Source organism: Papilio machaon, chromosome W (genome assembly GCF_912999745.1).
Source record: "Papilio machaon chromosome W, ilPapMach1.1, whole genome shotgun sequence".
NCBI lineage: Eukaryota > Metazoa > Arthropoda > Insecta > Lepidoptera > Papilionidae > Papilio > Papilio machaon.
In genome coordinates, this window is record NC_060015.1 from 7,584,435 (window position 1) to 7,603,078 (window position 18,644).

The 18,644-nt window shown below is 36.5% G+C and overlaps 1 protein-coding gene across 1 annotated transcript; it reads right to left on the reverse strand.

Annotated features, from left to right (window-relative positions):
- Positions 1-4,117: 4,117 nt before the first annotated feature.
- Positions 4,118-10,719, reverse strand: LOC123723057. Its single transcript, XM_045685598.1, has 3 exons — positions 8,335-10,719; positions 4,350-4,441; positions 4,118-4,141 (listed from the first exon to the last, which is right to left on the reverse strand). Exons 1-3 carry the CDS (start codon positions 10,448-10,450, stop codon positions 4,118-4,120), a joined length of 2,232 nt encoding a protein of 743 aa, XP_045541554.1. The 5' UTR covers positions 10,451-10,719.
- Between the last annotated feature and the right edge of the window lie 7,925 nt (positions 10,720-18,644).

An 18,644-nucleotide genomic window follows, 5' to 3' on the forward strand; every position in this document is an offset into this window, starting at 1 on the left:
CGCGTCTCCTCCTTCGTTGATTGAGGGTAGGCAACGCATCTGCAATTGCGAATGTCTATGGACAGCGGTTGCTTCGCCATTTCGGCGAATTCATATGGCCGTTTGCTCATTTGCCACCTTGTAATATAAAAAATATTAGCTTTATGATCGTTTTATCCACCTACATAAATATAAGTATGCGTATTTTTATTATTAGAAACCCTGTGATGGTTCACTGAGCGCTTTAATGCTGTTACTTTATCAATGTGCAGTTTTTATTGCTGTCAATATATTTCTGAGATATTGTGGTTCAAATTTATCTTGTTAAAGTCTTAATGGTGCCTTAGACAAATAAGGGTAGTTGAGCATTACATCTTATGCCGCAATGACCACGATATTTCGTCGAAAGGAATTTAACGAGGCCGCATTTCATCGGATTGTGTTTGGAATCAAATTCATTGTACCATCAAATGAGGACCTTTTGTTCCACGCTTACATAAATCACGGCAGGAAAATTACGGACACCGTCATTTGGCAACCGTTGAACGAATCTCGCGCCCAAATTGTCGTCCGATCTTTGCGCTTACGTACATAATTTTACATTTACTGTCATTACGGTTTGCTTTTGATTTTAAAGCTGTAAAGCTATAAAACACGCGTACACATTCCTTAAAATTGTCCGCATGACATTTTAGTTAGAATGTTTATATAGTCGACGACGTTAAAAAGGACCTTAGTAACCACTTAACGCCTCTTAACTCAGTGGGCCTAACACAAAATATTTGTGGCAAACGCCTTCGTATCGTCATCGTGTAATATGTCAAAATGATAATGAGATTTTTGTGTACTTTACGCCCGATAGGGGGCGCTGCAAAAATTTTGGCAATGATGATGATACGAAGGACATTGTCACAAATGTTTATGCTAAGGCCCCAGTTCTGCACGGATAACAAAATATAGGTATTTATATTGAGCTTCGTTAACGAACTCTGCGGAAGACGCGCCGCGTGTTTTGGCCGCTCATTAATTTAACACCATAATTTGAGTTGTTACTACGCCCAGTGTTTAATCTTAACGCTTCCTAAGATGGCGTTTTTGTTAAAATATATGCTGATATTATCCAAATAATTAGATATTACTGATAAAAAAAACTATTTAAATGAAAGACACGTGATTTTTTCATTTACATTAATTCTAAAAGTTGCCGTAATCGGGCTGCTGCAAGACTATGGCACACTTCAAGCAGTTGACGTAAGATCGGCTGCATTTCTAGCGTCAGCAACAACAACATCTGTTGCTGTCAAGTGGAAGCATTTCCGTGTTTCGTGTGATGAGTGTGCGTGCTAGAGACCTAATTTTACCTTCCCCTTCGCACCCTTTTCTCATAAGGAAAGCATAGGAAGAGGAAGTATGTTTGCGATGAATTCAGCAAAACAAAATTGTACATAAAATCCGTATATTTGTAGAAAATTACAGCAAATTTTTAATACAAAAGAGCGTGCGTCTCGCGTCGTTGTAGGTTTGCGACTGCCGGGACGGGGAAGCGGCGCTCGCGGCGGTGCCAGCTCGCTGCGGTGCGGTGACGTCACTCGCGCGGGCTCGTGCGCGTACATACTCCCCCCGTTGAAAGAGTTGTTTCAAGGATTGATAGTTTAGTGATATTTTAATCTTGCATTTTGGGGAGCAGGCATATTTTATTAAATGCCCTCCTTATCGTTCCTCTGGAAGTTTTAATGTCTGCTACTCTGTTTACTCCGTCCGGCCCAGTAAACAATTGAAGAACGCGCCCAAGGCGCCATAGTAATGGAGGTAAGTTATCTTCTTTCAGAACGACCATGTCTCCAACAGCTAGATCCTGCTGCCTGGTCTTCCATTTCGTGCGTTCTTGCAGTTCAGCTATAAATTCCTTTCGCCATCTGTCCCAGAAGTGTTGTCTCATCTTTTCGATTGCCTCATATCGGTTGGGTCTTGTGCTGGTGACAGGCAGAGATGGTACTGAGACCAGAGGTCGCCCAATAAGAAAGTGACCGGGGGTTAAAGGATATAAGTCGGATGGGTCTGAAGAAAGAGGAGTAAGGGGCCGAGAATTCAGGATTGCTTCTATTAGGTCCTTACATATGAAATTGGCGTTTTTCGTACTGGCCACTTTAATCACGAATTTCTCCTCTTTGGTAAGGAATTCCAAATTCAAATTTGTACAGCTATAGACTCATGTATTTGTGGTTCGATGACCGTCATTAATTTGTTTTTTTTCTTCTGTTTTTTTCTGTTTGCGTCACTCATTTTACAAAATGGAAAACTTAAAATATCGCATTATTTACGAGTACGAGTTCCGCCGTGGCACTAGTGCTGCGGAAACGACTCGAAGGGTGAATGATGTGTATGGCGGTCGTGTTGCAAAAGAAAACACAGTTCGTTTTTGGTTCCAACGTTTTCGTTCTGGAAATTTTGATCTGCAGAACAAGCCCCGTGGACGGCCTGAGAGTCAAGTTGGTAATGAAGAGTTGAAGGCTATTGTGGAAGCGGATCCATCGCAAACCACGTCCGAGTTAGCTGCAGGCTGCGATGTTAGTGATAAAACTGTTTTAATTCACTTGAAGCAAATTGGGAAGATTAAAAAGCTTGAAAGGTGGGTACTTCACGAATTGACTGAAGCAAACCGGCAAACGCGCGTCGACTGTTGCGTTACATTGCTAAACCGGCACAATAATGAAGGTATTTTAAACCGAATCATTACCTGTGATGAAAAATGGGTTCTTTACGATAATCGGAAGCGCTCAGCGCAATGGTTGGATCCTGACCAGCCAGCCAAATCCTGCCCCAAGTGAAAATTAACCCCAAAAAAGTTACTTGTAAGCGTTTGGTGGACTAGTGCCGGTATTGTTCATTACAGTTTTCTCAAATCTGGCCAGACTATTACGGCTGATGTCTATTGTCAGCAATTGCAAACCATGATGGAAAAGCTAGCGGCTAAACAACCTAGGCTGGTCAATCGCTCCACGCCACTGCTGCTTCACGATAACGCTAGACCACACACTGCGCATCAGACGGCTACTAAATTAGAAGAGCTTCAATTGGAAAGTCTAAGACATCCTCCGTACTCCCCGGACCTTGCTCCAACAGATTACCATTTTTTTCGAAATTTGGATAACTTCTTGCAAGGGAAAAAATTCAACTCCGATGGGGCAGTCCAAATCGCCTTCAAAGATTTTATTGATTCCCGTCCGACTGGTTTTTTTAGTAAAGGGATCAACGAACTACCTATGAGATGGCAAAAGTGCATAGAAAATAATGGTTCATACTTTAATTAATTAAATATATTATATTAAAAAATATTCGACTTTTTGTTCCTCCCATACATAACGCCAATTTCATATGTAAGGACCTAATATTTGTGCAAATAGCGTCGCTAATTCCTCAAATGTTAGGGAAGCATTTCCTATAACGCGTTTTAAGTGACCCTTTGCCGATTTTATTCCTGCTTCCCATATGCCTCCAAAATGTGGAGCATAGGCAGGGCTAAACACGAATTTAATTTTTTCATTATTTGCGTAATCGGAAACACTTTGGCGGCTAGCTCTGATAACTCTACCTAGCTCATTCTTTGCTCCCACAAAATTAGTGCCGTTATCACAATAAATGACATGAGGTTTACCTCGCCGAGAGACAAACCTGCGTAGGCAAAGAAGAAATGCATCCGTCGACATTGAACTTACTGTCTCTAAGTGCAAAGCTTTGGTTTGTAAACACACAAACAAAGCAAGGAAACATTTGGTTATGTTATTGCCGCGACCCTTTTTACTAGAAATCGCGAAGGGGCCAGCAAAATCAACACCACAGGCCTCAAATACAAAGCTAGGAGATACTCTCGCGGCCGGCAAAGTACCCATTATAGGCTTGATAACAGATCCGCGCATACGAGTACAAATTACACACTTTCTAGTTACATTGCGGGCTAAGTTTCTGCCTCCGATAGGCCAAAATTCCTCACGCACCGCAGCTAGTAGTAGTTGAGGACCAGCATGAAATAAACGTATATGCTCGTGTCTCATAAGCAATAAAGAGAGGTGATGTTTGCCATCTAACAGTATAGGATGCTTTTTGTCAAAGTTAAAATTGGAATTCTGTAATCTACCACCTACTCGAAGAATTCCTTCAGAATCTACAAAGGGATCTAATGATAAAAGCCTAGATTTATGGTTCAACTTTTTATTATTTGAAATATTGTTAATCTCAGTTGCGAAAGATTCAAATTGGGCTTGTCTCACTAATAGATTCAGAGACTTGTCCAACTCCTCTATATCAGGAGCACCAGTCTTTTGAATAGCCGTCTTTCGACATTTGTTAATAAATCTTAATATATAAGCTACTATTCTTTTCAATTTATCAAATCGTGAGTATTCATTAAAGTCAATCAACGAACAACCCTTTGTGTCTATTTTCCCTTCATTTACTGTAAAAACTTTTAATTCCGGTAAGTTATTAATGGATATAGAACTTTGTTTTGGCCATTCCGATTCTTCCTTCAGAAGGAAGGAAGGACCTCGCCACCACAGTGTAGAATCCTGAAGTTGTTGTGGGTCAACACCCCTTGAAGCTAAATCTGCAGGATTCTGATCTGTTGGCACATGCATCCAAGTAAATCCCTGAGTAAGCTCATTTATTTCATTTACTCTGTTACTGACAAAAGTTTTTAAGTTTCTAGATTGCGTTCTTAACCAACCTAATACAATGGTAGAATCTGTCCATATAGTTTTACTGCGGATGTTACAAGGAAGCGATTCTAGTACTTTATCACATAACCAAGCTCCTAATAAAGCACCACACAATTCTAGGCGGGGTATTGTAAGTGCCTTTAATGGCGTAACTCGGGCCTTAGCACATAACAGTTGTATATGTATCTGGCCTTCTTTGTCAATAGCTCGCAAGTATACTGTGGCTCCGTATGCGTGTTGAGCTGCGTCTACAAAACAGTGCAAATCAATTTCGCACTCAACAAATTGTATCACATGTCTAGGTATTTTTATAGATGACAATCGCGATAGACTGCGCATAAAGTCTGACCATTTACGAGAATCTTCAGAAGGAATGGGATCATCCCAACCAATTTTATTTATCCAGAGTTGCTGAAGAAATATTTTACATTTAATTATACAAGCAGACAATAAGCCCAAAGGATCAAATATTCTACAAGTCATAGAGGTTACTATTCTTTTAGTGACTATGTCCTGCACTTTCATATTAGCACAGAAAAACAGCATATCCGATTTAGGAGACCAGTTAACACGTTAGCTGCGAGGCCATTTTGGCGGAACTTTCAGCCAGTGCGTTTGAGGTCTGTTCGTGGCAAAGTTGAACTTTTTTCCAGTGCTATTGAGGCCTCTCCTGCCTCACAAAATTATGTTTTCGAAAAACATTTTTAAAAAATCCAAATTAGACGATATTTGCTTGAAACTTCACTATTATGAACTTAAATATGTGCATAATATGAATCTAGCTTCGCCTGGAGTTAGGACGTTTCGTTAATGAATAAAGTAAAATTAAAAATTTGTCATCGGTTCTGCCTCAAATCGCACTGAAAGGAAGGTCAATTAATGCATCGACTAGTGATGGGATTAAAAGAGAGTCGTAGTTACGATAAATGTTTATTGAGTATTAATCACTGAAAATGTTTTTCATTAAAATATGGTAAACAAAAAGATTTGTCACACTGGACACAAAAAGTCACAATTTTTTTAGTTTTCTTAGCAGCTTGCGTGCCATTCAATGTCAATCTTAATTTTTCGTAGCAACCTACGCAGCGCTTTCTTTGTCCACCTCTTTGGAACAAATTATCAGCACATCTGCCGATAGGAAATCTTGAAATAAAATATATATTTTAGATCTCTTGTGTGTGTGTGTGTGTGCGTGCGTGTGTGTGTGTGTCTGTGTTTGTGCGTGCGCGTGTGTCTGCGTGTGTGTTTGTGTGTGTGTGTGCGTGGCTTTGTCTGTGCGTGTACTTATCCGTTCATCGATTTTAGGCATAAATAAATAAATAAATAAAAATAAAAAAATAAAAAAATAAAAATAAAAATTTTAGGCATATATGGTACAAATTATGCCCTAGCGCGTAGTTATTTTACTATACCTGAAAGGAAAGGAAATTTCCTTTTTTTTTTAATTTGAGTTTTGTTGTTTATTTTGGATTTCGTAAGTGTTTTTGCGTTTACTTCTTTTTTTTTTACTCACAAGTGTGTTGAAAAACATCGTATGAGGGAGCATGATGATTGTTGGTCGCTCGGTTTTCTTGTAGAGGTCGCCTTTGAACAATGCCACCTCGCACGCAATAATCAACTTTGCTACCTAGTAGCATAACATACTAATATATGTCTTGTTTGCGTTTACGTTACCGCGTAGTACATATGTGAGAGTGTGGGTCTGTGTGTATGTATGTATGTACCTAGTCTTACTAATTTCAGTATAGCAGCCGTGGCCACCGAAGAAACAACTCGAACTTTCCAAAAGAAGATAAGACTTCCTACTATTAAGGAATCTGGAATTGTAAACCAGAAATATAAATATAACATTAAAATATATGAGTAATAGGTACATCAAGTCCCATGCTGCAGCATTAGCAAAACAATCCACACTTAAAAAAGGGCAAAATTGCAAAGGGGATTTTTGTTATTGAAATATTGGATTTTAGTCATGGTGTGACGAGAGCAAGCTTTTGCTCTCGTCTCAGCGAATAATCAGCAAAAACATTCAACGTTCTCTGTACAAAAACGATGATCAGCACACAATGGTAAAAATTGCCACTATGGACTAAACTTCGAATGGAACTGTGACTTGCTTAAAATAACAGTGAAGAATAATCCACAACTGAGCACACATTTTAAGGCAACACCCATGTGCAAAAAAAAATAATGATGATAATTGAGTATTGTTAGTGGTGAATGTGCGTGCGTGCGTGCGTGCGAATATTATATTAGGTAAGTATAAGACGTATTAATCGTGCTATTTAAGTAGAATTAGTTAATAGTAGCTTGGCTATTAGTGTTGTGTTTCTGGCTCGTAAATACATTCTGTGTCCGATTTATGCACTTTTGGTTCATCATAGACATAGGCCACCCCCTTAAAATTCAAAGTTGCAGTAATTTAGGTTTTGTATGGTATAAGTAAAATTTTTACCGAGGTCAATATAGTTTCTCATAACTCCAATAAACATTTTCAAATAAGTCAGATGAGTTCTTCATCTGACTTATTTGGTATTATTGGTTTAAAACGTTAAGGATTTTAAAATAAAGTTCTACGCTCAATCTTTAATAAATCCTGCCAAAACGTCCTCGAAACTCGAAACGTTATCGAAATTTTTCACAACACTAAGCTAGGAAGCGCGGCGCCCGCGCCGCCCGCGCTTCGTGCAGTTCGGCCATGAGGCCTACAAATTTTGAGATAGATTTGACCTCAATCCGCACTAGGCGTAATTAATTTCTTTTCAGTGCGTTTGGGGCCTGTAGGACCTCATTTTTATCTAATTACGCCATTGGGCTAGATATCGCAAGAGAAACATTTCTATATATTTGACTCTGTCGTACTCATAGAAATACTGATCTAGTAGCCTCCCGCACAGAGCGAAACAACCCGATTTTGACTGCCGCACCAGCGAGAAGTCACGCTTTGGGCCTGTTCTGCCTCAATCCGCAGTTAACGTGTTAAGTCCTAAGACAGTAGATTCTTTATTCCAATCGCGAACTTCACAGACGTTATCTTTACTATTAAATAACTCAGGGCAATTTGTGCGAAATTTGCGTAAAGGAAAACAAGCTGATTTTAAAGTATCATTAACACCATTGTATATTCGCCTAAGTTCCTGAATAGTGTTTGAACCCGTATTGAGATCATCCACGTAAAAATCACGCTTTAAAACGTTGGCTATAGTTTCATCTTGACATTCGTGTGCCAGTTGTAATAGACATCTAGTGGCCAAAAATGGAGCCGATGCCGTACCGTAAGTAACTGTATTTAATTGCAATGTTTTGAGAGGCTGCTCATCACTCTCACGCCACAGTATAAGCTGCAAATGTCGCTGAGAAGCGTCGATTTCCACCTGACGATACATTTTTTCAATATCTCCTGTTAAAACAAATTTATGTATTCTAAACCGTAATAAAATTGAAAATAGATCGCTTTGAACTACAGGCCCTACCAATTGTAAATCATTTAAGGACTTGCCTGAGGAGGACTTAGCCGAAGCGTCGAACACTACCCTAAGTTTGCTAGTCTCACTTTGTTCACGTATCACTGCGTGATGAGGTAAGTAAAATCCAAATCGCGGCCGTTCAATTTCTGACAAATGACCTAAATCTTGGTATTCTTTTATGAAGTCTGAGTAATGTTTTTTAGTACGTTCATTTTTATAAAGTTTTTTCTCTAAATTAAAAAATCTACCCCTTGCACTGTAAAATGATTCACCTAAAGAGTGTTCAGGAGACTCTTTAAAAGGCATTTTAACTGAAAATCTACCACTGCTTAATCTAGTAGTATTTTGAATAAAGTGAGTTTCACATAACTGTTCCTCCAGTGAGAGTGAATTATTTTTACTAGATGCGGGTAATTCTTCCACCTCCCAAAACTTCTTCATTGTTTCATGTAAATCCGATTGTGTGAAATTGCATATAACTTTGCCTTTGGAACAAGCAACACCTACCGGACCAGATATAAGCCACCCTAGTTTAGAGTCTTGCAATGTTGGCAGGCATGGACCTAATTTTATCTGCTGGCTACCTATTATATCCCAGAAGACGTCTGCCCCTATAAGTATGTCAATTTCAGACGGTTCATAAAATTCGGGGTCAGCAAGCGTAATATTTAATGGCAATTTTAAGTTATGCAACTTAATTTCTTTACTAGGTACAGTCCCAGTAATGTTAGGAACAACTAAACAGTCTAGCTTAGTCGTGAAAGAGCTTACTCGAGAATTCAATTGAATATGACAGCGCTCAGAAATATTGAAGCCTATATTATTTATGCCAGATACGTTGACGGAGTTTATTTTATTAATAGAAAGATCTAATTTATTTTTTAGAGCATTTGTTATAAAGCATGACTGGCTCCCAGTGTCTAATAAGATCCGAGCTGGTTTACACACATTATTTTGTGGGTTAACTATATCAACAACAGCAGTACACAATAAAACTTGTTTAGTGCTAGACACTGCCAATGAGACAGGCGCAGAGGTTAAAACATTTTCTTGTTCTATGTGAAGTAGACTATTATGTTTACCTTTACACGAGCGACAGCATCCCTTTAAACGACATCGGTTTACATTATGCCCTTCGCGAAGACAATTTGCACATAATTTCAACTTATCAGTTTTATCTTGTCTCTCTTTTAAGCTCATTTCTAAAAATGTAGGACATAGGTAAACACGATGATCGTTTTTACAAATACTACATATACGTTTTTGAGCTACAGTACTAGTACTTGCGGCTACTAAAGACTTAGAAGAATGTTGTGATTTGAAATGTGACTTGTTATCAGGCCTATCGCACCGGGTACTTTGAGTTGTTTCCAAGACATCAGCGCGATTTCTCAAAAACGTATTAAAATCATTTAAAGTAGGCAATGTGGTAAGACTGTTTTTGTGCTCCTCCCACTTTCTATTAGTTGTAACGTCTAACTTAGATGACATCATAAACACAACCAAAACATCCCATTGCTCCGTTGGCAAGCCTAAAGTACCGAGTGCCCTTAAATTCTTTGACACTTGATCTATAAGGTAACGTAGGGCTTTAAAAGACTCTCGAGTAATAGGTTCAATGTGATACAACGCCTTTAGGTGATTATTAATTAATATATTTTTATTGTTATATCTTTCACATAATAAATCCCACGCAACCTTGTAATTCGCCGTAGTAAACTCTATTGATTTTATTACAACAGTAGCACTTCCTTCTAAAGCTGATCGTAAATAATGGAATTTATTTATAGTAGGTATAGAATCATTGGAATTAATCAACGAGTCGAAGGTATCCCTGAATTCCAGCCATTTGAGGTAGTTTCCGTCAAAGGTAGGTAATTTAATTGTAGGTAACTTAACAGTGTTAATAGCGTGAGAACAACTACCTGAAACAGCAGAAGCCATGGACCCATCGAAACGCTCTTTAGTAACTGGAATTGCGTCAAGGATATCTTGTGCAGTTGAAATAGAAGAATAAAATTGATTCTCTAATAGGTCCCTTTCTTTAAGCTGTTCATCATCATCAACGCTTAACAATTCAATTTGACTCTGTAAATTATCAAATGATGAAAACAATTCTTGAAATTTTGCCAATCTTAAAGTAACTTCTTTAATTTGTAAAGTAGTCAAATCCACAGGCTTAATTTGAGATAAAACGGTTAAATACTCTTTAAATTTAGTCAATCGACCTTTTATTGTACTACGTTTTTTCAACAATTCTTTCAATCCATACGATTCACTCTCCGGCATCGTGTAGCAGAAAGAATGAGCTATTTAAAAATTAAAAATGTGCAGTCAAACCGTGCGAGCCCCAAAGTGTTTGTTCCGTTGCTGACGCTGGCTGCGCCCCGCACGTTGTAAGCGTAATGATATTTCTTCCACAGCTGAAACGTTAGGCAAAACCGTTAAAATGTTTAAATAATATAATTTAAGATAACTGTTAAGAAAAAGAACAAAATTTTCAATCGAAATAAGCTTGGCAATCGTTTAAAAAAATTAATAAACGACGTGCTTGTAAGAGCAAAATGCTGATGTACTATTTATAATTTTACTTTAGCCCTAACTAAAGACTAAAATATTTGCTGTTAAGCTCAAAGCAATTTACTTAGCAATGTACTAAACTATAGTAATTAATTAAGCCTGTATTTAATTAAAAAGATACAGAAAAAGTTATTCTTGCGAGTCGTAATTAATTATTATGCACTGTAAATAGTATCGAGCGGCGAGACGTAATTGCAATATTTAAATAACTGTAGAAAGTTTTGTGCACTTAGCTAGTTAGCGGTAGAAGAACGCATAAAGCTAGATCCTTCAATAACACTCAAGAGAAATTAGCATTCATTTACACAAAGAAACAGAAGAAAGAGGAATTTGTATAAGGAACGAATCACCTCCCTTAGGTTGACCTCCAGAATAGTATTCAAACCAGTATTTCCGTCGGCCCTGTTGCGAAGTGAATTCCGTTATATTACGACGACGTTTAACTTCGTCTTCTCGTTGAATTGTAGATTTGACAGTCCTGTCACGGTCGCCACTTTGTTTGCGATGAATTCAGCAAAACAAAATTGTACATAAAATCCGTATATTTGTAGAAAATTACAGCAAATTTTTAATACAAAAGAGCGTGCGTCTCGCGTCGTTGTAGGTTTGCGACTGCCGGGACGGGGAAGCGGCGCTCGCGGCGGTGCCAGCTCGCTGCGGTGCGGTGACGTCACTCGCGCGGGCTCGTGCGCGTACAAAGTATATTTGGCGAAGGAGGGGATGCATAGGAAGGGGAAATATTCTCTTCCTGTGCTTATACTCCGACAAAACAAAGATGCCAAAGAAAACTTATTTATCCGCATTATTTATTCACACCAAAAAACCGGATCGGGAAAACTTCAATTCACAAGAAAGTGTATGATCAAAATAGGTACAGCGGAAAACATAAAAAATTCCATCCCTAGTAACTTTTGATCTCACGTTGAATAATTTTGTTCCTTAAAACCCGCGGGGCTTTGATAAATTAGAACCCTTTTTGTACACTTCGTTGTTTTGGTACGGTCGGTACAAGTATATGCGAATATTTACTTTGAGACTCTATATTTAATAATTTTCTCTAAAACAATAATGACCTTGCAACTAATAAACAACAATTAATTATAGAAAAGATAAATTAAAAATAAATAAAATTCACAGTTATTTCAGTAACTATTGTTATCTAATCACGAAAATCAAACATCTGTTATCCCTTAATTCTATCTACCCTTAATTGTTTGTAAGAGTTTGCAGTATTTAATTTCTGTTTTAAAAATACCGCAAGTGTCGAAGCTTCATTTACGGCAATACACGTTCAACTTTTTACGACTGTCTTAGAATACATAAAAACCTAAATAGATGAGTAAACCTTGAAAGTATAAAAATATGAAATATGTGACTGAATAAATAACTTTGTTGAGAAAATTATCAATTTTATAATTAAAAACCTTCTTCGTATTTTTACCGGATTGAATAAATCACATATCAATCACGGCTTTAACCTTCATAAGAACATAAATATTTTTCTATTTACGAACCAAAAACATATAAGATCACCAATATATTGACAAAATTATGTATGCAATAACAATATGGATTGGTATAACTCACGTTTTATAATACCACAAATCAATATGAAAATAAGGGTACGAAAAACATTTTCCATATGGCACCTAATACGTAGTGAACGTGCTCAATAATTGTAAGAGCTTATCTGGCAGTCAGCCAGTTCTGTTTTAGATTCAAATACACTATATTAGGTCCTTACATATGAAATTGGCGTTTTTCGTACTGGCCACTTTAATCACGAATTTCTCCTCTTTGGTAAGGAATTCCAAATTCAAATTTGTACAGCTATAGACTCATGTATTTGTGGTTCGATGACCGTCATTCATTGGTTTTTTTTCTTCTGTTTTTTTCTGTTTGCGTCACTCATTTTACAAAATGGAAAACTTAAAATATCGCATTATTTACGAGTACGAGTTCCGCCGTGGCACTAGTGCTGCGGAAACGACTCGAAGGGTGAATGATGTGTATGGCGGTCGTGTTGCAAAAGAAAACACAGTTCGTTTTTGGTTCCAACGTTTTCGTTCTGGAAATTTCGATCTGCAGAACAAGCCCCGTGGACGGCCTGAGACTCAAGTTGATAATGAAGAGTTGAAGGCTATTGTGGAAGCGGATCCATCGCAAACCACGTCCGAGTTAGCTGCAGGCTGCGATGTTAGTGATAAAACTGTTTTAATTCACTTGAAGCAAATTGGGAAGATTAAAAAGCTTGAAAGGTGGGTACCTCACGAATTGACTGAAGCAAACCGGCAAACGCGCGTCGACTGTTGCGTTACATTACTAAACCGGCACAATAATGAAGGTATTTTAAACCGAATCATTACCTGTGATGAAAAATGGGTTCTTTACGATAATCGGAAGCGCTCAGCGCAATGGTTGGATCCTGGCCAGCCAGCCAAATCCTGCCCCAAGCGAAAATTAACCCCAAAAAAGTTACTTGTAAGCGTTTGGTGGACTAGTGCCGGTATTGTTCATTACAGTTTTCTCAAATCTGGCCAGACTATTACGGCTGATGTCTATTGTCAGCAATTGCAAACCGTGATGGAAAAGCTAGCGGCTAAACAACCTAGGCTGGTCAATCGCTCCACGCCACTGCTGCTTCACGACAACGCTAGACCACACACTGCGCAACATACGGCTACTAAATTAGAAGAGCTTCAATTGGAAAGTCTAAGACATCCCCCGTACTCCCCGGACCTTGCTCCAACAGATTACCATTTTTTTCGAAATTTGGATAACTTCTTGCAAGGGAAAAAATTCAACTCCGATGGGGCAGTCCAAATCGCCTTCAAAGATTTTATTGATTCCCGTCCGACTGGTTTTTTTAGTAAAGGGATCAATGAACTACCTATGAGATGGCAAAAGTGCATAGAAAATAATGGTTCATACTTTGATTAATTAAATATATTATATTAAAAAATATTCGACTTTTTGTTCCTCCCACACAAAACGCCAATTTCATATGTAAGGACCTAATATTACACTTCTATGAATTAAGCCTTCCACAGCGTACGGAAATATGTTTCCATATGTGGTATACGAATTAATCAACTCTAGCCAAACTAGCATTTGTACTAACAGAAATTACATTTGTAGGTTTCCATTATCGAAAAACTTGTATAAAAACAACTCAAACAACAACAAAAATTGTTGTTGATACATAACCACAACTTAGTTGTAAATTTGCTAGAAACATTATCACCAGACATAACTACATATGTTTAACCACAGATTCTTCTCATGTTTATTGGGAATAAGTCATGGTTTTTTCGTAATCGCTTCGAGGTGTAGTTTGTTTTAAAGAAAAAATTTCACCTACAGTTATTAGAGATACGTCTCCACATAAATTCTTACTTAAGTTACAAGTACTTTTGTTCAGGCAAATTAAGTAAACATTATGTAACTAGCAGATCCATTAAATTATGGGTGAAACTTGGAAGCCCATATAAATATGTATAGGATTTACATTCGATGTTCATTCTTTATGTTATATGAACATATACCTATTAACATATATAAGTAAAGTTTAGACCTCTTATTTTCCGATATTTATATTTTAAAAATTATAGCTGCTGCCTATTTTACTGCTTTCGATATCAACCTTCTGTTTAAAAGTGGCTCAAATAATTAGCTAAATAATTGCTGCTTGTTTGAATTAACATGTGTCCAATCTGTAAATATAATTGTCCGTCCGTGAACAGATTTTAAATGTAAAAAAATTTTGCTTTTTTAAATTGAAATAAAATACAAGACACTTTATTTCTATGTAAGTTCAGTGTAACCCTATCGCAAAACAGTGTCAACAAACGAAGTGTGAATTCCGCACGGGTAGCCTGACCGACCCTACGGCGCTCAGTTGATCGATATCTTTTTTCTTTTACAAGTTTCAAACCCGTACTGTAACAATTTTATAACGTAAGCATATATAGTAAATGTTTAATTAAATGGAAAGCATTTCTTTATAAATGATACAATTTTATTATATTATGTTTGAGAATAATGAGCTGAAAAATTTAAGTAATCAAATAGCTACATCGCTGCAGGTTTGCTCGCTACGCTATGCTACGCAACGCGCTTTAAAGTTATTTGCCTATTTCTAATTTCGATGTTTAACATAAGTAGAAAAAGTATCATGGAAATTATTTCATCGATAGTACAGTCACGATATCAATTAATGATTGAACTTTACTATTAGTTACTCAAATATAATTGTATGTAAAATAAGAAAAGGTATAAAAAGATAACCAGGTATCTTTATCCCATTTCAATTGAACGCCTATTTGTTGGAAAATATAAATGTCACTTTTCATACATGGCGGCCATTACAATTTCAAATTTATATCCTACAAGTTGTAATTTTCAGAATATTTAGAAACAGAGTGGAGTCAGTCTAAGTTAGGTGTGTTTCTCCAAATATTCTAGAATTTATAAATTTAAGGTTGACTAGTGCGGTATGAATTATTTAGAAAATTAGGCTTTCATTTGGAACTGAGTAATATATCCAAATTATCCATCTGCAACTAAAATAAAATATCAATATGGCGGTTAATGACGCGGGCTTTTAGTGTTTCATCCTAATTGTTAATTTTATATTCTTCCTCGCCCCAGAAGTTTAACAAGATAGCCTTAGGAAAGTGGCATGTTTCACGAACACTGAGTGCTGTTAATGGTTTTGAAATAAACAAAAAAAATATTATAATGTTTAAAGAATATCTTATGAACTTTCGTCTTTAGTACACAACTTAACATTATCGACTTTTGACAACGAATCAGTTGATGACGAAATTAACTATATTTAATAATCGATTTTAATTATAAACTATTATTACCCATAAGCTATGATAAATTTTACCAAACTAGATTTAAAACGAATGAACGATGCGACTCTAATACTCGATAAAGGTTTTTTTTTTGTGCGACTAGAAAATTAATCAAACGTTCGATGAAAACTAAACAGTTTGTAGTATTGCGAGATTCTTTGTGTTCCAAATATGTGGTTGGCGAATATAAACACAAAAGGCACAGCTTTATTGAATTACGTGCTCTTTTGTTACGAAACAATAAAATTTTCTCTCCACGTTTCTTTATTTCTAAGTCCCTTTTCAGGTATTTCTTGTTTTTTTTTTAGCATACCATATACATGCTACATGACTATGCTAAATTACGACTATTGTTCTCTACAGTAATATTAAATTAATGTTCAACTAATATTCTATTCGGGAATTAAATTAGCCGGCCATTCGCTCTATATACACGATATATAGAAGCCTGATTCTGTCATTATTTAAGCAGAATCAACCTCATGTTGCTAATGAAGTAAGGCATCCACCATTGCTTTAACGTTAATCAGTTATAGGCGTGGCGCTGGGACCGCATTATTGACAATGTACCCATCGCCTCTACTTCACATAATTAACAAGCGTTACTAACGTTTAAATTGTGCGGATTTGTGGATGCCTCTTTTACCGTTTAATTGTGAAATAGGTTATTAAATTAATAATAGCAAACCAATAGCTTATTGGTGAAAAGTGAAAGACTAAAGATCTGTTAACAAAACTGACCAGTATTTCTTAGTGCTTATATAAAAGAGAGAAGATGTACCATCATATGTATAATTGTTCTGGAGTTATTTTTTTGGTGATTAAAATCTATGAGTATTTTTATATATTTCAGAAAAATAAACAAAAAATCATCATCAGCTTACTATTCGTCCCCACTGAGGGTCTCGGAGCCTACATAACTTAGGGGTTACTGGGCTTAAGTCTGATATGTGCAGGTTGCATCACGATGTTTTCCTTCAACGTAAGAACGTCGGATAGATGTACATATGTAAATCGAATATCAAAAAACACATTGGCACATGGCGGGATTCGCACCTAGTACCTGCAGATTAGAGGTCAAGTGTTTAACCCCTGAGCCACCGACGCTCTTTGTAATATTGGCGTGTCTTATATCATTATGTAATATTTAACACGTTTTGGATATTGTAATGGTATAAAGGTATAATATATAAGAACGATATTCGCTATCGTGAGGATCCAACGCAATTCACTTAAGTGACCGCTGTCGTGTAGTTTTATTAGAAATTTATTCTCAGACAACATTTAAGGAATCCGATAAATATATTCCATGTCTTAACATATCTTAGCCTTCTTGTTTTTTTTTTTATTTTGATAAAACTGAAGAGCTTTCTTTTTAATTAGACACTTACTTATTTAAAAACAATGATTTAAGATCACAGTTTGCAATATACCTAATCCGATTGTTAAGTAACGTATTTCACAATTGATCGGTGAAATTGTGATTTTTAAAAACCTATTGGATGGATTCATTATAAATAATAAAAACATTTAACTGTATACATATTTGACGTTATTAGAGTTCTGTAAGTGTAACTTATTCTTTAACAATATTTCTTAGAATTGAATCATATTTCCATCTGAACATTTCAAATGCATTGTAAACAATAGGGGATGAAATTTTGTTTGGCAATATGTGAGGTTTTGGTGAATGTTTTGTTTACAATGTTTCGCTGTTACCCTTACCAATATTTAGTCTAGGTCCTGAGGAAGGATATAGGCTACATTTTAATGTGTAAAAGGGGTTGTAAGGGGTTGAAAGTGGGGGTGATAGTTTGTATGGAATTATCGACATTTTTACAGTTAGAAGCTTGAAACTTATTTTTAAGGCTGCTAATTTGATATAAATAAATATGAAATTAAATTTCGGTAAAAATTTAGCCCCCAAGGGTGCTAAATAACAATAGGGGATGAAATTGATCCCCACAAAGTTAAAGAGTACGAAGTATGGACATATTTGATAAATTATATATAAATTACTGTATACACGTTGAAGGGGAAAGTTTATTTTCGTGGCTCGACTGGTAAAAGCAAAGATCCTAATTGATACATGCCGACATTGTTTGTTGATTGCTAGGTAAAGGTTTGAAATAACATATTATTTTAACCTAATTTGAAATCGATAGTCCATCGGCGTTCGGCCTGAAATATTCAATGGCCTTTCCATAAAGCACGAAGGTTAATTGAGAGTACCTAACTAAGCTATTTTATATTTAAAGTTTGTGTTGTTTGTGGTTTAATGGTGTCTATTGTTTCGTTACTTTTTTTTTTTAAATGGTTGTTCACTGAAAATATATATACTAAATACATAGCACATGCAAAACAAATAATACAAGTAGAAATTCACAAACGTCTTAGGAAACTATTCCACTGTTTGTGTTCGTATATTGTTTATTTAGCATTGAAAGGTAGATCTCGTGACAGACAAGAGAGGTGGCCGCCGCGACATTGCAGCCCGTTGCGAGCCCGTTTTGTATCCGCGTTGTACCAAACAAAAGAAGGGAAGAGTAAATAAAAATATCCACAGATTATTTTCCGCTTCGGCGAGATAGGCATCCAAATGAGAAAAGGGGACAAAAGATTAATTGAAAATCGATACGGGGATTTTACCTTTGCGAATCTATCAAAATACATTCAGTTTGCTTTCAAACGATATCGTCGGACCAAATTATTCTGTCAGTCATGATTAATGTCGACTTATGACGTTATGACATACTTTATTCACCGCACTGCATAGACCTGACTTTGCAACTCTGTCCATCAAAGTTGGGAAAGCCGAACTGGCGCCGTTTAACATTTTGCGATTGTATTGTAAACTGAATTATAATTTAATTTGAAAAGAAATCAAACAGGCGATATGAACTGGATGTTCAATAACAGATTTCATGTGTCAGAAATATGATCAGAACATCACAATACAACGCCGGAAATGATCTGTAAAGAATACTACCAGTGCCAATTTATCATCAATCAAAAATATCTGTTGTATTTTTTTGCCAAAT

Excerpts from the sequence above, each read along its gene's own strand:
- LOC123723057 (XM_045685598.1), bottom strand. The coding sequence starts at position 10,450 with ATGCCGGAGAGTGAATCGTATGGATTGAAAGAATTGTTGAAAAAACGT. Across the intron at positions 4,442-8,334 it reads TTACTCAGACTTCATAAAAG|TTTTTACAGTAAATGAAGGG; the intron begins AATACCAAGATT and ends CGGAATTAAAAG. Across the intron at positions 4,142-4,349 it reads TTGATAAATTGAAAAGAATA|ATTCTGAAGGAATTCTTCGA; the intron begins GTAGCTTATATA and ends ATCCCTTTGTAG.